The sequence below is a fragment of the Ambystoma mexicanum genome, chromosome 1p, assembly GCF_040938575.1.
Source record: "Ambystoma mexicanum isolate Mex_15411 chromosome 1p, UKY_AmexF1_1, whole genome shotgun sequence".
NCBI lineage: Eukaryota > Metazoa > Chordata > Amphibia > Caudata > Ambystomatidae > Ambystoma > Ambystoma mexicanum.
This window is the reverse complement of record NC_090921.1, coordinates 50,509,324-50,536,154: the sequence shown is the minus strand read 5'-3', so window position 1 is coordinate 50,536,154 and position 26,831 is coordinate 50,509,324. Positions and strand designations below refer to the sequence as shown.

Sequence of the window (26,831 nt, the reverse complement as noted above, 5' to 3'; positions counted from 1 at the left end):
AAAGGGAATCCTATATTCCAGGGTCAAAGGTCTGTCCTCCTGAAGGCATGTCTAAGAAGAAAGTCTCCTCTTCCATTCCACCAATGGGCCCCTGTTTTTGGGCCCGCATTATCGTTCATACCTCTTCATTACCTAACGCTTGGCTTACTTGGCCCATTGTCGAACATATCAATTTAACCACACAGCCCACAGTGGAAGATGATCAAAAACCCTCAGTGAAGCTTGATTCACCTCTGCAAGTCCTTCATTGAGATTAAGTTGTTAGAGGAGTAGCAGACCCGCCCCTGTGCCTTCAGGTAGAACATGATATCATTAATGAAGACATCATTACACTGGCTCAATTCCTGACCTGCAACCTGTCTCCAGATGTACTGGGATCATTTACAGTGGAATTGGTGGGGATCTATTTTAAACAGGCATAGGGGGATTCTGTTACCCTATCTTTCCCCCACACCAAGTGGTGGCTAACGTTATGGAAGGTTATTAAAGCACTAGTTTGACCAATTCCAGATCATAATTGCACAACCTTTTGGATTATTACCATCCACAGGGCAAAGACCCCATTCTGACCAATGCTCTCTTATTTTATTCTCCTTAGATAGAATTGTGAACATTAGCCTGCGCTGCACCCAGACAGAACTGTGAATGTTAGCAAATGCCACACTTAGATAGAATCGTGAATGTTAATAAATGCCATACTTAGATAGAATTGTGGATGTTAGCAAATACCACACTTAGATAAAAGTGTGAATGTTAGCAAATGTCACACTTAGATAGAATCGTGAATGTTAGTAAATGCCATACTTAGATAAAAGTGTGAATGTTAGTAAATGCCACACTTAGATAAAAGTGTGAATGTTAGCAAATGCCACACTTAGTTGGTATCGTGAATGTTTGCAAATGCCATACTTAGATAGAATCGTGAATGTTAGCAAATGTCATACTTGGATAGAAATGTGGATGTTAGCAAATCCCACACTTAGTTAGTATCGTGAATGTTTGCAAATGCCATACTTAGATGGAATTGTGAATGTTGGCAGGTGCCACACTTGGATAGAATCATGAATGTTGGCAAGTGCCACACTTGGAAAGAATTGTGAATGTTGGCAGGTGCCACACTTGGATATAGTGTGGACATTAGCCTGTGCTGCATACGGACTGAGTCGTGAGTGTTAGCAAATGCCACAGTTGGAATTGTGAATGTTAGTGTATGCCACACAGAGATAGAATTGTGAACATTGGCCTGCACCGCTTCCAGACGGAACTGTGAATGTTGGCAATGTGGAGTATTTTTATGCACGCCACTGCGCCACATTGCACCCCTTTTCCAATGGGGAAAGGAAATTGCCAAGAATGGAGGCAATAAGCCCTGTGCGCACTAAGTTTGCAAAATTGCGCAGAGTTAATAAGTTAATAACCCATCAATGAGGCTGCACGCCCTGCCAAATACACCAGCGAAGTGATGTAAAAGCAGGCAGCACTGCTGTCATTTGTCATCTGTCATCTGTCATCTGTCACTGGAAACCAGCCCACAGAATGGCTAAAATCCGAAAATTCCCCTAAATACAGTTTCCTAATCAAGAGTAACCATCAAAGTGCTGTTCTGGCACTAAATTCAGTTATTTTTCCCAGTGAATTACTGAAGGGAGAGTGTGCTGGAATTATGGATCCTCAAGGAGGTCAGAAGGATCCAGGCATCACAGCCTGACAGCTGCCAAAAGAAATTGGCTGTAAAACTTATCTTAAATGTATTTCTGTGTCCTGAAAAGTTGCAAAATCTACTATTTCAAGTATGTTGGTGAAGGGCTAATTCTTTTAAAATGGTTAATCCTTTATACTCCATACTAATATTTGATATGTGAACCCAATCCACATGTGAACACTGATCTGACAGGGCCTGCCCTGGGAAAAATGACGTCTCCTGTTGACACTTCTTTGAGAACAGGAAGACTAATGGCTGTTAATGGGTCATGCATAATCCCAGCAAGCCACTCAAAGGAGTTGCCTGGGACATTCGTATGCTGACTAATCAAAGAACAAAGGACATGCTGAGAATTGGCCTCTGCCATGAGGAGCAGGAAGTGGGGGAGGTTCTCAGTGTACTTCAAAGGACCGGCCATCTGCTCACTTTGGGAAGCAAGAGAAAACAAAACCTGGACTGGATTTTGAAGGGAAATTACTTGTGTTTGCCTCAGAACTTTATGACATTTAACATGACAGCCAAAATAAGTAGGCAAGTGAAAAGTACAAACGTATAAGTCTGAACTCATGCTAGACAGTTGAAGAGGTGGTAGGAGTTTTTACTACATAAGGAACCAAAGATACACTAAAACACTGATTGTGGCAAAACTATGAATGTTGAAAGCTTAAAATTTTTGTACACAATCCACTGATCAGCGCCAAGAGGTGTATCGAATTAGAAATAATGAATCTAAAGTGTTCTGGGTAAAATGGATGAAAATCCATAACATGACCAATACAGATCTCACAAAGGTGGAAATTGGATGTAAATGTAAAAAATCAAATGTGAAAAAATATGTGTCTAATTTTGTGAGGGTACATAATGCAACAAATGTAGATTTGTGCAAAAGTTTGTTTTGAGTAAAAATCCAGGTGGGAGTTCCCAAATCCTGTCATAAGAGGATAGCCCTGTTTAAGCTGCCAACCAAAATGAAGTGCATGCCTGTAGCCACTCACAGATAGGGAGGTGTGTTCTGAAGTTCTGCCCATGCCATAAAATGTATAATGAATAAATATAGGAAGGACACTACACATGGGGACTACTCTACTCTCCTCTACAGACTGCTTCCAGAACACCCTGCGTCCAGAACCCATCCAGATGTCCATGCAGCACCTTATTCCTGAACTTTTCATTTGTAGCTGACTCCAGAATTATTTGAGAGATCCAGATTTTCTTGCAGAATCCAGACTCTAGCATTGCAAAATTATTGCTAGTCTGACCCAATTGCAAAAATCCCAAACCTGAAGGGATTTAATTTTAATTCAGCTTGGCTGGCTACCAATAGGCTTGCCCACTGAAAACTTGTATCTGGCTATCCACCACGTCCAGTCACCAGAAGGATCCTTCCAAATCCAGTCTGAGGTGCAGTCCAAACTTGACCAGAACCACGCCGCTGACCCCAAATCCCTCCAGAGGTGCCTGTTTGCTGGTGGACCTGCCCAAACCAGGACCATAATTGCCGGTCCAATTGATAAATTATTCTTTGAGTATTAATAGGAAGAACAGTGACCCATAATATATTTGCATTGTATGATCCCTATTTCAATCCTATCCCATCTCTAATTCAGAACCATCGTCTTGCTAGAACTATTTCTGCACTGATTTCTTTTCTCATCTGAAGAAGTCTCTCGTCCCGGCAGGATAGCTTAACGCAATGCGCGCGACTTGTAAGCAAGACGACACGAAGCAACACAGGTTCGATCCCCGGGTCCGCGCTTAGAAATCTCTGGGTGTTTAAGCGCGTTATAAATACGCAACTAAGACAAAAAAAAAAACAATTACGCACCTAAAGAAACAAACAATAAACAATTCCTGTAACAGCGCCTCGATGCCCGTGGGCTGTGTGAGCCCTTTAAAAATGCAAAAATGCAAAATAAATAAAAGTAGAGTATCCACAGTGGGCGGGTTACCCTGATCACATGACTGTAAGATCCTTATGTGGCATTCTCTTTTTCATACTATAGTCTATTGTAATCAACCCATCTGTTTTTTCAAAGTGCATTTCTGTTTTCCAGTCTTGCGCCTATTTTACAAAAATGACCTTTACTAAAACCTCTATACCTCCCTCATTTTTCATGAGAGAAACAAAATTTCAACTCCTACTTGTACCTTACATCCATAGCTATCCATAGAACCAAAATCATTGTTTCTGACTTGGGGCCTCATCACGAGTTTGGCGGTAACCCTTAAATGCAGCAGTAGCACTATGACCACCGCATTTCAGGGTCCGCCAAATCACGGCTTCGGCTGATTTCCCCCCAGCTGAAAGCTGGGGGGAAATCCACCAAAATTTCGTGCTCTTACCGTCGGCAGGAAATCCGCCGGCGGTATGAGCGCGAAATTTCTCCATTGAGCCCAATGGGGAATGCGGAATTCCCGAATGGGCTCATTGGGGAATGGGGATTTTCCGTTCCGCCAAACCTGTGATCCAGCGCTACTAGCGGCAGTGGGTTTGGCGGTAGGGCAGATAACACCAGTGCTATTAGCGGCAGCGTTACCGCCCAACTCGTGATGAGGCCCTTGGACTTTGAGATTTCATATGCTTTCTGTGGACTAAATCATTGTTTGTGATTGTGTGGAACTGTTCAAAGCGGCTCCCATAGGAATTTATAGCAATTTAAGTATTTTTGATCAGATTTGGTGTTTTTGCTCAGTCAATTCTGAAGACAATTTTAAAGCCATCTGACAGCTGAAAAGTCAATTCCGTTTTTCTCTTGTGCTTGAAGGGGAAAGGTGGGACTGATATTCTGTCTGATGTCTGCTATTCCTGAATACCTGCTGTCTCCTCACATCTATTTAATTGTCTATTGGCGGGTTGAGGGGTGTGCAGGGGGAACCTTTAACCATAGTGCCATCTGTCCAAACCAACACAGAAGTATTCTTTTCTCTGTTGCATTGTTTTTGTGCTCCTGCCTTGATTCATAGGGCCTCATTATGAGTTGGCGGCAGCCATGGAGCTATTGGCTCCATGGCTGCCACCAAACCGGGCTCCTTGACCGGGTTCCGAGAATTGGGAATTACCAGGCCATTCCAAGTTTGGAGGGCCCGGTAATTCCTCCCTCTGGGAACCCGGCCCGGACCTTCCCCATTCCCATCTGAGCCCCCATAGGGCTCAATAGGAATGGGAGAGGGAGCTAACAACGGGCCGATTACGACCGGCCCGTTGTTAGCTCCCTTTTCCCCTGGCGGGACCGGTAAGGACGCCTGGCGTCCTTACCGGGTCCCACCCGGGGCCCTCATAATGAGGCGGAATGGTGTTAACGGGCCCGCCACCATTAGCGGAGCCCGTTAACCCATGCCGCCTCACTTGTAATGAGGGCCATTAGGTATTAAAGATATTATTCGGTGTTCTGTCACCCCATTGGTGATTGTTATTTACCTATTAAAATATATTGTGATTACATTTAAAATACATAAATACATTTTTACCTTTGCAAACTAGCCTGATTCCTGGTTCAGTGTGACCGGGGGGGAGGGTTCTCAGGAGAAGGGTGTGATATGAGTGGTATATCGTTCAGAATATTGAACTTATAGATAAGAATTAATAAGGGTTTCAGTTGCGCACTACAGGCTGGGCGAGACTTGGGTGTGTGCCAGATTGAAATCACGTACAGCAAGTGCCACACTTGGATGGAATTGTGAATGTTAGCAAGTGCCACACTTACATAGAATTGTGAACATTAGCAAATGCCACACATGAATAGAATTGTGAACATTAGCCTGCGTCGCATCACTCTGCAGGACTCCCAAATCTAGCTGTAGGCCCCACCTTTGTCTAATGAAGGGGGGAACATAGTGCATTGTGAAGCCCATGCCCCTCTCCCACTTGCAGGACTCTCGGATCTAGATGTGGCCTCCATCTTTGTCTATTGTATGGTGAAATGTAGTACGCGGTGGGACCCTTCCCTCTCTCCGAATCTGCAGGACCCTCGAATCTGGGTGTAGACTCCTTCTCTGTCTACTATAGATTGAAACCCACCTCTCGTGGAACCTGAGCCCTCTCTAACTGTGCAGGACTTTCGGGCCCGGGTCCGGCCTCCATCCCCGTCTGCTGTATGTTGAAATATAATGCATTATGAAAGCTAGGCCCCTCCTTCAAGTCACAGGACACACAAACCTAGGCTGGGCCAACATCTTTATCTACTGTATGGTAAAACGTAGTGTTTGTGAGTACTTCCCCCTTTCCCCACCATGCAGGACTCTCAAATGTAGACATCTAGCCAAGCCGCGAAGGCCAGTTGCAAGACATATAACCCACTAACCAAAAAAGCTAAAAATCTCTGCATACTTAACCCATACAAAACCCACACAACCAACTCTTGCACAGCAAGCCGCACAGCAAGCTGTACACACTTCACCACACCGCAACAACAAACAAACAACACATATGCCACACCAACAGCACACAAGGATTGACATTGATCCGATACTCGCACCAAAGCTCAGCTCACAGTGTCAACGGAACTGAAGCTGCCAACAGCACATCACATCTCTCACTATCCTATCCCTCTTCACCTTACTAACCCATCCCGCCTTCTCGTTTACAGATACGCCCGAGCGCCAGGGGACCACCTCTGTTGGTGACGGTGCGCAGTTCAAATACCTTTCACATTTAACATTTAAAGATATTTCATTGCAGTTTCTTGAGTCAAAGAAGCAGATCTACCCAGTCCCCTTAGATAGACCACAGCACAGTGTTCACAGACCTCAGTGGTTGACCGAGATTTGTGTCCTGGGCCTATAATTCGTTCCATGCACGTGTATGCCCAATTCTTCATGGCAGATTAGTTTGCAGTGTATTTCGATTTGCAATTTTTTCTCCGAAATGAGGGAGATGCCTCCCCTCAACTCACTGTTCACCCTCCAACCTCTACTAAGCCAAATATGGCCTTCCCCAAATAAACCACCTGTTTAATTTCAATATTCAGTTTTGAATGATGAAAATCCTGCCCTGAAAGATATGTGCAGTGAATATTCAGCTTTAAAATCACTTGAGACCTTTCTACTGGCTATACAGCTACCAACATGTTGGTCCCCGGTAGTAACAGATACACAGTTTTACCAACTCGGGGATAAGGATTTATCTGGAGATTGCAGGGTGCACTCCGAAGATCACTCTTCCTTCCACCAACGTCTAAAGACGGCAATCGATTTTGGCAGCTAATGAAACCCAAATGGTATCAAATTTTCTTGCAGTTCCAATCATCTCAGCTGAAACCTGGGTTAAACACTTTACAGAGTTGTATGTTATGGGTGGCTCATGAATCTTTTAAATGCAATAACTGTTTAGGGGCTCTTAGGTGGGACATGGACCACGTTGTTCTGCTAATCAGGAATAGTAAAAACTCCAATGCACCAGGCCCTGATGGTTTAACGAATCTAACTCTCAAATGATATTTGCCACTCTGGTTTGACTCAATGGCCCTCATTACGACCCTGGCGGAAATCGCGGTGCAATATGCACCATGGAGCACGGCGGAAAGCTGCCGATAGCGCCGTGGGGGTTGGCGGATTTTCCGCCCCATTCCGACCTTGGCGGGGCGGTACATCCCCATTCCCCATTCCCATTTTTGCCCCATAGGGTATAATGGGAGTGGGGAAGGCGTTAATTACGCCACCGTAAAATACGGTGGCGTAATTAACAACAAGGTCCCGTAGCGCCATGGATTTCTCCGCCCGGAAAAACCAGGCGGAAAACGCTCCATGGCGCTACGGGAACTCGTAGTAGGGCGGACGGGTCCGCCGCGAATACCGCTGGCGTAAACCCACTCCGCCAGGGTCGTAATGAGGCCCAATGTCCCGATTATTTGGGAATGTGCTCCTCTATGGGGAGTTCCCGGAGTCCTGGGACAAAGCCCTTATAGTGCTGATCTTTAAGGGACGGGAAAGATCTTCGACCCTTGCTGTATAGGCCTATTTCGATGCTGGACGCTTCAAACAAACTCTTTGCAGGACGTATTCTAAAGGAGTTGCAGCTGTGGGCTCTGAAGGTAAGGTGTCTTGATTTCAACCAGTGCGGCTTCAAAAAGGGGGTGGGAACTGTCCTGAATAGCCTTGCTGGCAAAGCAAGCTAAGGAGCAAGGGAGACCAGTGTACCTGGCCTTCCTGGACATAAGTAAGGCTTTTGACCACGTTGACTGGGTAGTTCTGTGGGAGAAATGTGCTGGAAGCTCTCCATAGGGGAACACAAATTAAGATCAGGTTGGACTCTGAAGGCTCATGCACGAGGTCGATAGACACCAACCGCAAGCTGCAACAGAGTTGTGTCCTTGCGCCCTTTCTTTTAAATTTTTATATTAAAGATATGTCTAATTTCTGGAAATTGATGAGAACGAATCCACTGCTATTGGGGGACATGAAGCTGCAGGATCTGAAATATGCAGATGATATAGTCATTAGCGATATGACTCCGATAGGCCTCCAGAGAGCTCTGTGTAATATTGATTCCATCCTGGGTAAGTTAGATTTGTCTATCAATACAAGTAAGTCTACAATTCTGGTAATGAACAATGTAAGATCAAAATAGAAAACATTTCCTTAACAGCAACCTCTGGAAATAGCAAATCACTATAAATACCTGGGGAAATGTAACTCTCTCCTTCCTCCCTCACACTCAGCCATGCCCCCTTTTTCTTCCCTTCTCTCTGGCCTCTCATCTTGGGCTCTCCCCTGCTCCTTCTTCTTAAGCCAGAAATCTTTGAATCATCTTTGACTCCTCTCTTTCCTTTCTCCCTCACACTCAAGACATTGCCAAGAAGTCCCACTTTCAACTCATCCTTCTCAAGGAATTCTCCCTTTTCTCACTTTCCCACAGAAGCTCAATGTTTCCTGAGGCCTGGTTCTCTCTAGGCATGCCTCCTCCTCAATCTACCTTATTCTACTTTGCGACTCCTTCAGCTAATCCAGAATAGAGCAGCGAAATGTATCCTTGGCCTTAAGCCCTGGCACCACATCTCTCTTGCCCTAAAATAACTCCACTGGTTCCTGGTTGCTGCACGGATCAAATTAAAATCCCTCTGTATCATCCACAAGTCTGTCTGCGGCTGGGGATCACACTATCTCCAACTCTCTCTTACAAAATACTCTCCTAGACCTCTACATTCCTGGCACCAGCTCCCTGTGTGCAAAGTGTTTCTCCGAACAGAGAGCACACGGTTGTTTGCTTTCCTCAGCTGGATCCCTCCTATGGAACAGCCTCCCACTCCCTCTGCATCTTGAGCTGGACCATCTTAAGTTCCGAAAGCAACCCAAGACTTTCCTCTTTTCCTCCTCCTTCCTTTCGTCCCTCTCTGTTAATCTCACAGTTGCTGTGATTGGTGCCTTGGCCCCTTCAGCATCCTCTGGACCCCTGACCACTCACTCCCAATCTCCCCAGTTTATGTCTACCTCAGCACTTGCCTCGTCACACCCTCCGCACTGGAGACTTGCATATTTCCACCCAACGCGACTCCTTGACGGCTACACTTATGATACCATGCACTTCATCTGTGGGTCATCCTCAAGCACATACACCCCAGCACCTACCCCACTGCCCTCTTCCTTGCTGCACTTGCACGTTCTGAATACTCACAATGCATAGTAGGTACAGCCGTCCCTTCCCCCACTGTATTTTCTGTATATTTACATTCTGTTGCAATCCCATGTTCCCTCCCTGTTACCCTGTGGGTACTTTGAAACAGAATTAATTTGCTATATAAGCGCCTAACAAGCAAAGAATAAAGAAATGCTAGTAGGGGCAAGTCTGCACCTTACAGGCAATTGGAGGTAAAATTTATGGCGCAGTATTGAGCTATAGCAATTTGATTTTTGGTTTGGACGATACTTGGCTCTGCCATTACTTACATTTTATAGACAAAAACTGCTTCCTAGGCTGATCTTCGGTGCCAAGAGCCGTGAGGTAGACATTCCTTGGCCGAGGTTGGAGGCAAAAATGTGGAGGAGAGTGTTGCATCTCCCAAATTCAGTTCCTTTGGTGGGTATCAGATACAAACTCAGACTATTACCTGTACAGACGCACATTAACTGGGGAACATTTCTGTTATATGGTAAGATATCGATCCCCCCGCGCTTCCTTCTATGCATCCCTTAATGAAATGTTGGAAAGGGTTCTTGTAAGGTGCTTGCCAAATGGGCTTTGACTTGTACTGATTTTCTCCTGAGGATGGACTCATTGGGCGAGGAACTCCTAAGAAATCCCAACAAGGTGAAACTGAAATTGTTTTTGGCATGCCTGGAGTACGACTCGCTCAGCCTTAATGGGAAATCAGTGTTTCAAAGATCATTTTAATTGGGCAATAACATTTTTTAATGTTGCGGCACCATACTTAAGGAATCACCCCTCTAGAGAGTTTTGAGGCAAAGTCCCGAGGTTCACGCTTAATGTGCTACCCACAGAGGAGTTAATGGGTATTAGGAATAACATTGTGAAGGGGGAAAGATATTGTCGATGAATCCTTTAAATACTCCAGCCCTGAGCCTGATCCGTAATGAAAAAATTGCTGCTTTTATTAATTCTAGGGTTGAGGACCGTTGGATCAGGATCTTAAATACTAATGAAATTGCGCTTTTAGTTAGACTTTTTGAAAGTGGTTTTAGATATTTAACCTTGATTGATTGTACTGTATGATGATTATGTGGTTTGTATCTTTTTTGATTATGTACTTATGCATGCAGATGTACTATGCGTAATGTGCAAAAAAATACAAAAAGGCTACAGATCAATCTGAAGCTTGGAAGGATTTTGTGTTGGTAGCTGAGTGAGGCAACACACTATTTTGGAAGTTAGCAGCAAGATAGTTTCCTCAAGGAACAGTAGATACATCTCTTTGTATTGCTGTTGATGGATTTCTCTTTTTTTGGTTAAATATAATGGGAAGAAATCCCTCCCTGGCCTTTGCATGGTGTTCAATTAAGATGGAAATGACACCAAACTATCACCTTAAGCCTGCAGTCCTAGCTCAGGATTGGCTGACATTTGTAATACTTTTCTGGATATGTCAGTGCATTTCCTAGTAAACATAATGAATTCCATTGCTTGATACTGTTACATTAAATCTTTTTTGAGACAGGGTGTTATTGCTTTCATTTTTAAAAAGTTTGATACAGACAGATGCACCCACCCCCCATTAATTTTAAGGCCATACGCTTTGAGCGACTAATAGATGGCAAACATCGCCATGTGTTAACTGAAAAAACTATTTGAGATAATCCACAGTATGGTTTCTGTGAAGGGGTAGGCACTTGTGATCAGATTTCAAAGATATACTTTAATTGAAGACATTGTTCTTTTAGGTCACAAATCACATTTCAAAGTATGACATTTCATTGTGTTGAAAGAACCCTTCTCTGTAGAACTGAAGAAGACTTTCAAATCCCCAGAGCGATTTGATGAGGCTCTCTATCTTGACCATTCTGCCACGATTATACATGGTACACAATAAGAATGGGCCACTGCTTTCTCAATTGATCTCTCATCTCGGTACTAAAGACTAGTGAGATGTACTTTTTCCTGAATTATCATGCACTGGCGATTCTGTTTCACTAGCACGAACCCTTTGTCTTTTGCAAGTACTTCTACTTGCAATACATACATGTTAGCCTGAAGCTTGTCAGCCAACATTTCTACATAAACATTATGTTAATGGCACCTCCAAGACCCATATATTCTTCTCAATTGTATGACTTTAAACAGGGCTCCACACAATCATAGACAAAGGTCCGCTTATAAAACATACTCCTGTAAGCACAGTTATGGTGCAAATGTATCCAGATGCTGAAATAGGCAAGTTTTAAGGTGGCCTTTTTTGATGTGTTCTCAAAATGGGTAAAGGTCTGTTTGTCCCAGAAAGTAAATGCTCAGGCCTTTGCAAAAAAAGATTCTCCCCGTGTTTCGGGTGTCAGAGAGTACCAATGATAATACTGGCACACACTTCCCTCGGGGAATCTAGTACAGGACCTGCACAAAGTACTAAATATACAGCTGAAGCTCCATTGCCCTTATCACATCCAATCAGCAGGGTTGGTGGAGAGACAAAATAGCATCCTAAAGCATACAATTGCAAATATTTATGAAGAAACTGGTTTGAAATGGTGAGACACACTGCCAGTAGCTGTAATTAGCAAGCAAGGTCCGGCAGGACAGAGTCGGCATGAGAGAGTCTCAGGCAGGCCGATGCATCTGGCAGACGCTCCACCAGTGCCCTGGAGTTGGGCAATGTACAGTCAATGGAAAAACAAATGCTTAATCGCTCCACAGCATTAGTGAAAGGTCTTAATTTTGCTCATCAGCGGGTGAAAAAGTTGCGCCAAAGGGGCTGGCAGCAGCATGTGACTCGTTCTGGCACGGCCGATGGATCTTTGTAAAACCATAAAGAAGGAATGATTTTCTGGAGGCCTGTTGGACAGGGCCATATGAACTATTGTTAACTACAGACACCACGATACCCTAGAAATGTCCCTGTCTGGACTCATGAGATGGTGTCGCTAGTAGATGAAACCACTGGTGATTATGGCATGGGTCGGATGTCTTTTTATCTTTACTATACTGGGACTCAGGTGAAAGGTCAGAAATGAAGCATTTACTGCTTGAACATTTAGCAATACAGCGTGTGCAAGAGATAACCACAGAGGAGAAACTGGCTGTGTTGGAATGAGCTGTACTCTGTGGTTTGGTAGGGAGCAGTGTCTAGCTGTACACTGTGGTTTGTTCGGGAGCAGTTTCTAGCTGTACACTGTGGTTTGGTAGGGAGCAGTTTCTAGCTGTACAGTGTGGTTTGGTCGGGAGCAGTTTCTAGCTGTACACTGTAGTTTGGTAGGGAGCAGTTTCTAGCTGTACACTGTGGTTTGGTAAGGAGCAATTTCTAGCTGTACACTGTGGTTTGGTCGGGAGCAGTTTCTAGCTGTACACTGTGGTTTGGTAAGGAGCAGTTTCTAGCTGTACACTGTGGTTTGGTCAGGAGCAGTTTCTAGCTGTACACTGTGGTTTGGTAGGGAGCAGTTTCTAGCTGTACACTGTGGTTTGGTAGGTAACAGTGTCTAGCTGTACACTGTGGTTTGGTAGGGGGCAGTTTCTAGCTGTACACTGTGGTTTGGTAGGGAGCAGTTTCTAGCTGTACACTGTGGTTTGGTCGGGAGCAGTTTCTAGCTGTACACTGTGGTTTGGTAGGGAGCAGTTTCTAGCTGTACACTGTGGTTTGGTAGGGAGCAGTTTCTAGCTGTACACTGTGGTTTGGTAGGGAGCAGTTTCTAGCTGTACACTGTGGTTTGGTCGGGAGCAGTTTCTAGCTGTACACTGTGGTTTGGTAGGGAGCAGTTTCTAGCTGTACACTGTGGTTTGGTAGATAGCAGTGTCTAACTGTGCATTGTGGTTTGGTACGGAGCATTGTCTAGCTGTAGACTGTGGTTTGGTAGGGAGCAATGTCTAGCTGTACACTGTGGTTTGGTCGGGAGCAGTTTCTAGCTGTACACTGTGGTTTGGTAGGGAACGGTTTCTAGCTGTACACTGTGGTTTGGTAGGTAGCAGTGTCTAACTGTACACTGTGGTTTGGTAGGGAGCAGTTTCTAGCTGTACACTGTGGTTTGGTAGGGAGCAGTTTCTAGCTCTACACTGTGGTTTGGTAGGTAGCAGTGTCTAACTGTACACTGGTTTGGTAGGGAGCAGTTTCTAGCTGTACACTGTGGGTTGGTAGGGAGCAGTTTCTAGCTGTACACCTTGGTTTGGTAGGGAGCAGTTTCTAGCTGTACACTGTGGGTTGGTAGAGAGTGGTTTCTAGCTGTACACTGTGGTTTGGTAGGTAGCAGTGTCTAACTGTACACTGTGGTTTTGTAGGGAGCAGTGTCTAGCTGTAGACTGTGGTTTGTTAAGGAGCAGTTTCTAGCTGTACACTGTTGTTTGGTAGGGAGCAGTTTCTAGCTGTACACTGTACTTTGGTAGGGAGCAGTTTCTAGCTGTACACTGTGGGTTGGTAGGGAGCAGTGTCTAGCTGTAGACTGTGGTTTGGTAGGGAGCAGTTTCTAGTTGTACACTGTGGGTTGGTAGGGAGCAGTGTCTAGCTGTAGACTGTGGTTTGGTAGGGAGCAGTTTCTAGCTGTACACTGTGGTTTGGTAGGGAGCAGTTTCTAGCTGCACACTGTACTTTGGTAGGAAGCAGTTTCTAGCTGTACATTGTGGTTTGGTAGGGAGCAGTTTCTAGACCGCTTCCTGGGAGTGTGGGACTAGATATTATCTCTGATGTGTTCTTGTTGTGGAGGAGTGCACTTGTGGATAGATCCCTTTGCACATAAAGCATCGCCGGAGGGATTGTCAATGGACTGGGAGTCCGAAGCACTAGGAAAGGCAGCATGTACTTCTGAATGGATTAGGAAGTGCCAGAGAAAGTTCAGGAAGAATGCTGCTATAAATAAGGGCATTTTCCAGACACCGGACGTGTACACAGCAGAGCCGTGCAATGGATGACAGATGACAAGATGGCAATCAGTAAGGTTCCTGTGTGAGCATGTCAACGTCTTGGAGGTGAGCTGAAAAAGTAAGAACCAATGGTGGAACAAGGTATCTGTGTGCCGTACATTATGCCGTACAATAAAGTGCCAGAAGGATGTAGTTTTAATTCGTTTTTTCCAACAGCCACCCGAAAGTGTCAGCCAAACACCATTTTATGGGAGATGATGAAATCCAGTCGCTGATGGTTGCCTTTTAAACGAGTAAACATATACTTAGTGAGTACTAGCTTGTGCCACTAAGTGAATAATCCGAAAAGAGGTAATCATGATCCAATCACAGCCACCATGGTCCAAAAATATGCACAATGGAATTGACTGACAGCACACTTGGCTTGGTCCATTCTGTTCTGCGATATTGAGAGTTCAGGTAACAGAACAATTAGCAGATTATCAGCAGGGGTGGCGAACAGATTAGTCCAGCAAAAGGACTCACTGACGGTAATGAGCTGAGTGAAGCCACAACAATTATGCGAGATGATGTGGTCAATGATTAGGGAGGAAGCGTGATGAGGAAGCCGATTTGAGGCGCACATGGTACATCAGGCCCAGGCATGCTGTGTTCCCAGCTCTGTTTAATCATTAAAGCGGTCCATGTCTCCTGCGAACTGGAATGCCAGCCATGTGGATACTGTGAGCCAGACATGGCTATATTACATGGAATGGAAAGACCCGCAAGAGGCAGTGGTTATATCATGTGGTTAGGCCGAGCAGAATTGCACAGGTCTTGAATAGTGCTGGAAAGCCATGCCTTCCAAGGCTGGAGAAAGGAGTGTTAGGACGTTTGTTGTTAATGAAACTGAGTAAATACTGACGTTCAGTATAAGCCTGTAAGGACCTCATGGTGACAGCAGTAAAGCCACACACAAGTGATCAGAGTCCCAGGGTGTTTATTGAACAATGAATGCAGGGTGGAAAAACCCCTAAGCAAAACCTCAATCTATGATAGGAGCCATCATCAAATACCAAATGAAATTTAAGGCAGTCCTAGTGACATTGTGTCAAAATAAAAAGGGCCTTTACTAAGACAAACCTATTGCCGATTCCTTACAACTAATTATAGAACGATTGTGGCATAGGGTTTCAATAAAGAAAATAAGTGTTCCAAATAAGTCAGGATATGAGTGCCAGAGGACTCCCTTGCCATGTTTTCAGCATGGGACAAGGTGAGACCTTGGAGCACAGCACACGCTAGCGCTTTCTCAGCACAAGCCAACAGCTCCGTACAAGCTATCAGGTTCTCGATCGTAAAGTATCTTTGGATTAAAAAGTCTCTTGCCTTGGAGGCCTGATGTACCCAACAAACAAACACAAACAAAAAGTGATTTTCCACAGTTCACGTTGGCTGATGGCTTCACGCCTGGGTCCCCCTCTTCCGGGGGCTGACCCCTCATGCATCGTATTCACCCAATCAATTAAACAGTTCCTTTCTCAAAGTACTTTGGATGATGACTTTTCATCCATGGGTCTCCCTCGACCGGACTCGGACCCACTGAACAATGGGGACAATTCACTTCCCCTGGTCTTCCAATACCTCTTACTTTCAAAAGTCTTAATGTGTTTTGAAACAGGACTTCAGGCTTAATCTCTGATTATCGGATTCCCTCTTTCGGGTTCACTCTTGCCAACCTTTTACAAACAGTTCACTATGGCACTTTAGACTTTGTCCCATCTCGTTACCATCCCTCAGCCGGGGGTCACTTCTTGCCATCTTTAACACACAGTTCATAGGCAAATGGTACCAAGTGGGCCTCATCTCTCTTTCTTTCACAATCACCTGATGGGCAAAGACTTTCAACGCTACAGAGGATTTTACAAAACCCCTGTATGACCACTTTGACCTCTTTTCGCCTCTTCCCAAGGGCCTCTGGTTACGGTAGTTTCTTACTATTGGCTAATCACCCAGAGTTTCCTGCTTGAGCATCCACGTGGTGCTAGCCTCCTCTGTTGCTGGCATTCCCCTTGTTCCTCACTCATTTCTTTAAAAGTTCAAATAAGCCATTGGCTACTTTTCATTCAACACAGTTCGGTTTCTCGACTCACTGCCTGCGATGAACCGCTTGCTTTTCTTATGCTTGGAGTCAAGGTTGGTACCACCAAGACCAGCGTCCTTCCCCGTTTTGGTTATCAGCAGAGGAGGGTCTTGCATACCGTAGACATCGCCTGCAAAACAGGTTGGCTATTGTTCGCGGTCTTATGTTTCCATCTGCAGAGGTTTCACAGGCCTTGATCGGAAAGGGCAAGGTTACGTCTCTCCTTGTCACCCTCTCGGTATTCGTGAGGTAGCTCTCACCTTGTGCGGTCTGCCTTGTTCATCATGTGCTCTCGTGTTCCTGTTCCACCTTTTATCCCTGTGGGGAAAGGAAAGGGTCATCAGCTGTGTGTGCCTCTGGTCAATTGCCTGGTTTTGTACATTTTTACCCAATATAAAGGTTTGCATGGGCAAAAAGTCAGAAAAATGCTACCACCAAAGGTTCGAACACCAAAAGATTGCACCTTGGGTGTTTGCCCATGCGATCCTTTATGGTAAGTAAAATGAAAAAAGAATGCAGGGGCTGTGGTGGTGTCCCCCGAAACACCCAGCTCACTAGTCTGTGTGGTATAGTGAGCGGGGTGTTGCGGGGGATACCCCCGCAGCACTCCCGAAAAAAATAAAAACGGGGGCTGCTGCGGTGTCCCCCACAACACTCCGCTCCCTATACCACACACTATAGTGAGCGCGGGAAATCCCTGCAGCCCCCATAAAAGAAAAAAGAAAAGAACCCTGCGCGCTGGTTCCCAATCACAGAAGCGAAAGGAAACCGGCGCCACAGGGAACCAGTGTGAAGGCAAGCTAAGTGGGGTTTGTTTATGTTGGGGGTGAGTTGAGAATGTCGGTGGGGGGGTGTGTAATGGGTGTGTCGTGGGTGTGGGTGGGGGTGTCGGTATGTAAGTCTGTTTGCATGAGAAAGGTGCAAACTTTTGGTAGTTCGCAGCTTTCTCATGCACACGTTCCAGCCGCAGCAAAATCAGCCGCAGCCGGATCACTTAGAATCAATTGCCTGACTTTACGTGACCCTTTGGTTGGGTTATGTCAGTTAAACAGTTTTATTGTTAGGTCGTTGTTTATCGTGACGGGAAAAAGTGAAGAAAGTGGTTGTGAGAGTTTCCAAATATCCTGCGGGATAGGAGGGGGAAACAGTGTTGTACGAAATTATAACCTTCGAATGTGGGGGTTTTGTAAATTTAGAAGGGCAAGATTTGTAAGGGGTGTGGAAAAAAAGGAAATGACCAGGATTATTGTTGGAAAATAAACAGCGGGTGTTGTGGGAACGTGGACCACGTAAACTGGTAGTGTGACAAACCATAATCAGAGAGACGTGGAGAAGAATGACTGTGAGTGTTCGGATAGGAAACAGAAAACCAGGGATTCTGTTAGTTGTGGTTTTTAAGTGTTACAGGGTCTGGGCTCGTAGGGGATTTGCCAGATATGGAGGGGACGTTGGATTTGGGTAAGGGAAATTCTGTGTGTAAAAGAGAGGTAGACGTGGAACAACCCATAAAAGTCTCAGAGACTTCGTCCGCCTCACCTTCATCCATGAGGAAATAACGTGCCTTGCCTTGGATATTCCCCCAAGCATGTGCCTGGGTTCCCCTACCCAGGTGATCCTCCCTCATTCGTCCACCTCCATGGTAGGAATCGGAGAGCGCCAGCCCGTCCATGTCCACCTAAATAAGGGATACTCAAGGTTTATCTGGGAGAATACCCTCAGGTTTCTCCCAGCCCCATTTAGTAAAACTCTGTAAACCCCACAGGTTTCTGTGATCAGCCAAATTGTTTTACCTGGGATACCATGCCAGTTTCTATTTCCATTTCTGCATAGCTGCATTGAAATAAACCTTGTCTGTTCTTTTACTGCATGGATTCCTGTTGAATTATTCGATAACGACATGACCCTTACCTTTAGATTCGCTTCAGATGTTTATTTTTAGGCTCAGGGTGTTTGCATGTGCGTTGTTTGTGTTGTGGCCGAATTAAAGCTACTTTTGGGGTTTACCCATCCTAGGTGAAGTGTTAGCATTGCCCGTTTATAGGTCTTCATCCAGTCAAGGGGTCTGAAATACCACTAGGCCATTGTAGGATTGTATGAGAGGCATTTGTGTAGCGGTCCTCAAACGATGAAAGATAGTTTAATAGCGACCCCAATTCAGCGTTCTGTGCTGTTATTTATTTTAAAAGATTTTAAGTAAGGGTTCCTTTCTTCCTTCAGCATTCGTATGCATACATAGGGCCTCATTACGACTCAGGCGGTAAGGGGTTTACGGCGGCGTAAACAGCGCCGACCCTTACCGCCTGATTCCGAGGTCCCTTAGCGCCATGGAGGTTTTAACACCTGCTTTTAGCAGGTGTTAAAATCCATGGCGCTAAGGGACCTTGATGTTAATTACGCCACCGTAATTTACGGTGGCGTAATTAATGCCTTCCCCACTCCCATTATGCCCTATGGGGCAAAAATGGGAATGGGGAAGGGTAAATGGGGATTGGGGACTTACCGCCCCGCCAACCTCGGAATGGGGCGGTAAGTCCGCCAACCACCATGGCATAAACGTAGTTTACGCCATGGTGGTAAAGGTACGACCCAGGCCGTAACTTACCGCCTGGGACGTAATGAGGCCCATATTCTTTAGCAGTGAGTACACCATGGGCTGTGATACACCCATGTTCCACACTTTAGGCTAAAGCCCTCTTTCTATTTCAGTCTGTTTTGCAATGGGGTCTTGCACTTTTTTAGTTATTTGGCAATGGTCTGTCTCGGCTCTAGTTGTCGCTTCTACCTCAAGATAAGAAGGGTGCGCATGAGCCTGTGTGTGTGTGACAATGCAGGTGGGCTGACACTCCATAGATTTGAATGGGCCTTTTCCTGAAGTCAGCTGTGGGAGCTTGGTTGTTTAGTCTGTTTGTTTGGTGCTGTGCATGCCTTTTAATGGAACCTCTTCACAGCAGGGTATGTTTGGTTGTACATTCATTGGTCCTGGTGTGAGTTGAGCAGGCACAGACACAAGTCTGGATCAAAATAGGCACCTGAGTGTTACCAACTTGTGGGTTCAACATCTTGCAAATTGAAGCTGTGGGGCGGTGGTTCTGGTTGGTATGTTTTTGGTTATCCAGTTTTTAAGGGTTCAGATTGAGTTAGAGTCTGGCTAGCCATCAGGCACGAGCATGTTCATAGTTTGAATGTGCCCTTGTTTTTTTTGGACATTGATTGTGCAAATCCATTTGTTTCCCTTCTACCCTAATTTCTTGCAACGTGCGTGGATGGGATACGTCCCTGCTTACTTTAGAATCCAATGTGCTTTGGGCTTGAAGCCGTCAAGTGTCAGTCAAAACCTAGCCAGTAATGAAATAAGATGCACTTGCAGCTACCTTGGCCAGTCTTTCAATGCTTTACTTCAAGCCAGTAATGATATAAGATGCACTTGCAGCTACCTTGGCCAGTCTTTCAATGCTTTACTTCAAGCCAGTAATGATATAAGATGCACTTGCAGCTACCTTGGCCAGTCTTTCAATGCTTTACTTCAAGCCAGTAATGATATAAGATGCACTTGCAGCTACCTTGGCCAGTCTTCCAATGCTTGACTTCAAGCCAGTAATGATATAACATGCACTTGCAGCTACCTTGGCCAGTCTTCCAATGCTTGACTTCAAGCCAGTAATGATATAAGATGCACTTGCAGCTACTTTGGCCAGTCTTCCAATGCTTGACTTCAAGCCAGTAATGAAATAAGATGCACTTGCAGCTACCTTGGCCAGTCTTTCAATGCTTGACTTCAAGCCAGTAATGATATAAGATGCACTTGCAGCTACCTTGGCCAGTCTTCCAATGCTTGACTTCAAGCCAGTAATGATATAACATGCACTTGCAGCTACCTTGGCCAGTCTTCCAACGCTTGACTTCAAGCCAGTAATGATATAAGATGCACTTTCAGCTACCTTGGCCAGTCTTTCAACGCTTTACTTCAAGCCAGTAATGATATAAGATGCACTTGCAGCTACCTTGGCCAGTCTTCCAATGCTTGACTTCAAGCCAGTAATGATATAACATGCACTTGCAGCTACCTTGGCCAGTCTTCCAACGCTTGACTTCAAGCCAGTAATGATATAAGATGCACTTTCAGCTACCTTGGCCAGTCTTTCAACGCTTGACTTCAAGCCAGTAATGATATAAGATGGACTTGCAGCTACCTTGGCCAGTCTTTCAATGCTTGACTTCAAGCCAGTAATGATATAAGATGCACTTGCAGCTACCTTGGCCAGTCTTCCAATGCTTGACTTCAAGCCAGTAATGATATAAGATGCACTTGCAGCTACTTTGGCCAGTCTTCCAATGCTTGACTTCGAGCCAGTAATGATATAAGATGGACTTGCAGCTACCTTGGCCAGTCTTTCAATGCTTGACTTCGAGCCAGTAATGATATAAGATGCACTTGCAGCTACCTTGGCCAGTCTTTCAATGCTTGACTTCGAGCCAGTAATGATATAAGATGCACTTGCAGCTACCTTGGCCAGTCTTCCAATGCTTGACTTCAAGCCAGTAATGATATAAGATGCACTTGCAGCTACCTTGGCCAGTCATCCAATGCTTGACTTCAAGCAAGTAATGATATAAGATGCACTTGCAGCTACCTTGGCCAGTCTTCCAATGCTTGACTTCAAGCCAGTAATGATATAAGATGCACTTGCAGCTACCTTGGCCAGTCTTCCAATGCTTGACTTCAAGCCAGTAATGATATAAGATGGACTTGCAGCTACCTTGGCCAGTCTTTCAATGCTTGACTTCAAGCCAGTAATGATATAAGATGCACTTGCAGCTACCTTGGCCAGACTTTCAATGCTTGACTTCAAGCCAGTAATGATATAAGGTGCACTTGCAGCTACCTTGGCCAGTCTTCCAATGCTTGACTTCAAGCCAGTAATGATATAAGGTGCACTTGCAGCTACCTTGGCCAGTCTTTCAATGCTTGACTTCAAGCCAGTAATGATATAAGATGCACTTGCAGTGACCTTGGCCAGTCTTCCAATGCTTGACTTCAAGCCAGTAATGATATAAGATGCACTTGCAGCTACCTTGGCCAGTCTTCCAATGCTTGACTTCAAGCCAGTAATGATATAAGATGCACTTGCAGCTACCTTGGCCAGTCTTTCAATGCTTGACTTCAAGCCAGTAATGATATAAGATGCACTTTCAGCTACCTTGGCCAGTCTTTCAATGCTTGACTTCAAGCCAGTAATGATATAAGATGGACTTGCAGCTACCTTGGCCAGTCTTTCAATGCTTGACTTCAAGCCAGTAATGATATAAGATGCACTTGCAGCTACCTTGGCCAGTCTTCCAATGCTTGACTTCAAGCCAGTAATGATATAAGATGCACTTGCAGCTACTTTGGCCAGTCTTCCAATGCTTGACTTCGAGCCAGTAATGATATAAGATGGACTTGCAGCTACCTTGGCCAGTCTTCCAATGCTTGACTTCGAGCCAGTAATGATATAAGATGCACTTGCAGCTACCTTGACCAGTCTTCCAATGCTTGACTTCGAGCCAGTAATGATATAAGATGCACTTGCAGCTACCTTGGCCAGTCTTCCAATGCTTGACTTCAAGCCAGTAATGATATAAGATGCACTTGCAGCTACCTTGGCCAGTCTTCCAATGCTTGACTTCAAGCCAGTAATGATATAAGATGCACTTGCAGCTACCTTGGCCAGTCTTCCAATGCTTGACTTCAAGCCAGTAATGATATAAGATGCACTTGCAGCTACCTTGGCCAGTCTTCCAATGCTTGACTTCAAGCCAGTAATGATATAAGATGCACTTGCAGCTACCTTGGCCAGTCTTCCAATGCTTGACTTCAAGCCAGTAATGATATAAGATGCACTTGCAGCTACCTTGGCCAGTCTTTCAATGCTTGACTTCAAGCCAGTAATGATATAAGATGCACTTGCAGCTACCTTGGCCAGTCTTCCAATGCTTGACTTCAAGCCAGTAATGATATAAGATGCACTTGCAGCTACCTTGGCCAGTCTTCCAATGCTTGACTTCAAGCCAGTAATGATATAAGATGGACTTGCAGCTACCTTGGCCAGTCTTTCAATTCTTGACTTCAAGCCAGTAATGATATAAGATGCACTTGCAGCTACCTTGGCCAGTCTTTCAATGCTTGACTTCAAGCCAGTAATGATATAAGATGCACTTGCAGCTACCTTGGCCAGTCTTCCAATGCTTGACTTCAAGCCAGTAATGATATAAGATGCACTTGCAGCTACCTTGGCCAGTCTTCCAATGCTTGACTTCAAGCCAGTAATGATATAAGATGCACTTGCAGCTACCTTGGCCAGTCTTCCAATGCTTGACTTCAAGCCAGTAATGATATAAGATGCACTTGCAGCTACCTTGGCCAGTCTTCCAATGCTTGACTTCAAGCCAGTAATGATATAAGATGCACTTGCAGCTACCTTGGCCAGTCTTTCAATGCTTGACTTCAAGCCAGTAATGATATAAGATGCACTTGCAGCTACCTTGGCCAGTCTTTCAATGCTCGACTTCAAGCCAGTAATGATATAAGATGCACTTGCAGCTACCTTGGCCAGTCTTTCAATGCTCGACGTCAAGCCAGTAATGTATAAGATGCACTTGCAGCTACCTTGGCCAGTCTTTCAATGCTTGACTTCAAGCCAGTAATGATATAAGATGCACTTGCAGCTACCTTGGCCAGTCTTTCAATGCTTGACTTCAAGCCAGTAATGATATAAGATGTACTTGCAGCTACCTTGGCCAGTCTTTCAATGCTTGACTTCAAGCCAGTAATGATATAAGATGCACTTGCAGCTACCTTGGCCAGTCTTTCAATGCTTGACTTCAAGCCAGTAATGATATAAGATGCACTTGCAGCTACCTTGGCCAGTCTTCCAATGCTTGACTTCAAGCCAGTAATGATATGGCCAGTCTGTCAATGCTTGAAGTGCTGGTAGCCATGGTGGTTTGTGTGCTACTTCTACTTGCTGCCTGCCACAGTACAATGCTGCCACCCACGATTCATGCATCCCAGACAAATGCTGTAGCAGCTGTTTGTGCTGTAAAGCATGCTGCCTTTCCACACCTTCTGCTGGCTTTGAGGACATCTTATTTGGTGTTTCCTGTTGACTCACACACTCAGACCCTGGTACACCTAGTAGCATGTTTCTCAAAACTAGGTAGTCCTGTCCTCAACTGCAGAAGAAACCTGCAAAACTGCAAAGTCGTAGACAGTCGATCCTTCCTGCCAGTCTGTGAAATACAGATAACTCAATTTAAAGATATATGCAGAAATAAAAAATAAAATTAGATTCTGTTGAGCCCTGCCAAAAATCATGTCTTAAAACTATGTCTAAAGTAAAGTGTTCCAAAATTCAAATAGCACCAGGCATCACCTTCCTCCCTTCTCTGAAAGATTGCTAAATGGAACCAAAATGAAACCCAGACTTTAGTGTATTCCAAAACTTGAGGTTAAAGCTATTATACTCCATATAACACATACATAGTTCATGCATTACATTCATATAAAAGGGGATAGGAGTCACTGAGTGGGGGGCAGGCTGAGGTGAGCACACCTTGTAAAGGTGTTTAGGGACCCACATGTTTGCATTGTCTCCGAACACTCAAACTTATAGACTCAAACGCCATCACTCTCTCCTTCTTTCTGCCTCTCTTTCCTACAACCACATGCAGCCAGCAGGAAACAAAGAAGACTGAGCTAGACAAGCAATCTTCAAGGCAACAGCAGTGTGTGCGCCAATTACGCGACATGCTTGCATGCAGAAAAGCTGGGTGTTTCGCTGAGTGGTGAATGTACTTGAACTCAAATCAAATTAACTTTCAATCAGCAGGCAGAATGCATGAATGCCTGTCTCCCAAATCAGGATTGTGTGTGTGGGCCTGAACGCTTTGAGAAACCTGACAGTGTCTCCCTGGCTTGTCAAGCCCTGATGCCTGCGGGCTTATGGCGCGTTACAAGCACATACACATAGACATAGTCCCCAGGGATCTGTCATCCAGGTGGCCAGGACGCGGCTATTGCTATTGGATCCAGTTCCTAGGTTGGACCAGTGAGGGAGGATCACCTGGTTCGGGGGTCATTGGGGAGTGGGACACCGATGTGCTAGACACGGTATCCCATTTCGTTTGACATCTTTTACCCATCCTACCACGTAGGATATTCAGTGGACGAGCATTGTAGCATTGCAGACTGCACAACGTGAGAGCTAACGGCAGTTCAAAAGGAGGTGAAAGACAGTGAATAGTGAGTGGATGACAAGGAGAGATGTGACCTTACCCTTTCCTATCAAGGCCCGTGAAACTTCCGCAGATGGAAACATGAGACCACGAACAAAGGCCAACGTGTGTTGCAGCAAACGTCAATGGTACACAAGACCCTCCACCGCTGATAACCAAGCCGGGGAGAGATGCTTGTCTCAGTGGTACCACCCTTGACTCAAAGGAGAAGAAAGCCAAACAGTTCATCACAGCCGATGAGTCAAGAGGGAGTCGATAAGAAACCAGGCCGTGTTGAACGAAAAGTTGCAAACCAATAATTTGAACTTTGGAAAGCTTAAAGGAACTATTGAGAAAGTGGGGGAAAAAGCCTGCAACAGAGGCGTCCGGCACCACGTGGGTGTTCATGCAGAAAACTCTGGGCGATTACCCGAAGGTAGGGTCTACCATAACCAGAAGGCCTTGGGAAGAGGCAAAGAGAGGTTAAAGTGGTCATACATGGGTCTTGAAAAATCATCTGTACTGTCGAAAGTCTTTGACTGACAGATGATTGTGAAGAAGGGGAAGCGAATCCCGCATGGTGAACATTATCAAGTGTGAACCTGGCAGAGGGATGCTAATGAAAAAGCGCAAAGTCTAAAAGACCTGGGAGGAATTGGTGTTAAAAGTCGGCGAGAGTGAACCTGGCAGAGGGAAGCCAACAAGCAAGGGCAAAGCCCAATGATCTTTGTTTCATAAAGTTGGCAAGAGTGAACCAGGCGGAGGGATGCTATCGAAAAGGGGTGAGACCTGGAATCCCTATGAAGAGTGTGTTGACAAGAGTGAAGCCGATCGAGGGATAGTCACGCTACATTGTTTGAAAAGAAAAGACATTACGATTCATGAACAAAAGAAATAGTGCAAGACAAGGGGAAGTGAAGTATTCCCCTTGTCATTTGGCATCCAAACACGACAGAGGGAGAACCAGGGGTGGAAAGTCATCACCAAAGTTCTCTGAGAAAGGAACTGTTTGATTCATTTATTGAATACGACTTGTGTGGGGTCTGCGCCCAGAAGAGGGGGACCCACGAGTGAAGCCTTCACCCAAAGTATACGTGGAACAGAACTCTGTGTTTGTTTGTTGAGACCATCAGGCCTCAAAGGCAAGAGACTTTGATTGAAAAGAGACTTAACCATCGAAGAACCTGATAGCTGGAACTGAACTGCTGGCTCGTGCTGAGAAAGCTCAAGTTTGTTCTGTGCTCAGGAGATCCAACTTGTCTTGTGCTCAAAATGTGGGATAGGGATACCCATGGAAATCACATCCTGAATTATTATTTGCAAACACTTCTTTCTATACTGAGTACATTATCCCACACTTCTTTTTGTGTTTAGAGTAAGGATTGGCAATAGGTTTTTCTTATTATAGGTCCTTTTTTGTTGATGCCCCAAGGCCTGGTTTATTTTCATTAGATGGCCTCCACTTGCTCCAATCTTAGATTTAGGTTTAGGTTAGGCATTTTTCCACCCTGCATTTACAGTTCAATAAATACCCTTAAACTATGATTGCTTGTGTCTATCTTTACTGTTGCCACCATGAGTTCCTTACAGCGCATACACACGCGCGTACACACGTGTGTAGGCACAAACACATGCGTACAAACCCACAGAAACACACACACATGCACACACACACACTTCATGTTATATTTACATGACTTACATATATGTAATGCCTGATGATACATGCATGTGTTTAATCGTGGGATAGGTGTAGTTAAAGAGAAACATAATACCTTGTGCTCTTCTGTTGCTTCCCCCTCACCGAGGGTCGGCTCAGTGACTCGTTCTGCAATATTCTTCCGCTGAGTTTTAATCATAGCTCGCCTAACTATACGACTCTTATTCCTCCAGGTCATCGCCACTTCTTCGTGCAACAGGACTTCTGCAAACAACCCATCTTCAAGTGCTGGCTCCTCTCCAAAGCTTACCTGTAGATTTCAAAAAGGGGTACATTCAAATCAGGAAACCCATGGGACAGTAAATGCAAGAAAGTGACCCTGGTCTTGTGGTTTACCCTTATACAAATGGTTCCAAAGAGTGAGGCTGAGGAACCTCAATTGACAATGTGGTGCTTGCCGGCACAATCTGAGCTTGTATGGGAGGAACACCAAGATTGAAGAGAGGGCTGAATATGAGACATGTTCAAAGAGTGAATGTGTGCTTGTGTGAGAGGTGAGGCTTTCTTCAGGACATGCACAGAGAGTTAAAGTGTGCTTGCGTAAGAGGGAAGGCCTTTTTCAGGACATGTACAGAGAGTGAATGTGTGC

At 45.0% G+C, this 26,831-nt stretch overlaps 1 protein-coding gene across 1 annotated transcript in view; it reads right to left on the bottom strand.

Annotated features, from left to right (window-relative positions):
* Nucleotides 1-26,831, bottom strand: part of LOC138579547 (microtubule-associated protein futsch-like) — a 1,023,262-nt gene that overhangs the window by 1,851 nt on the left and 994,580 nt on the right. The window contains exon 21 of the mRNA XM_069650064.1: nt 26,298-26,492. Within this exon, the coding sequence (XP_069506165.1) occupies nt 26,298-26,492 (195 nt within the window). The remainder of the gene's footprint in view (nt 1-26,297; nt 26,493-26,831) is intronic.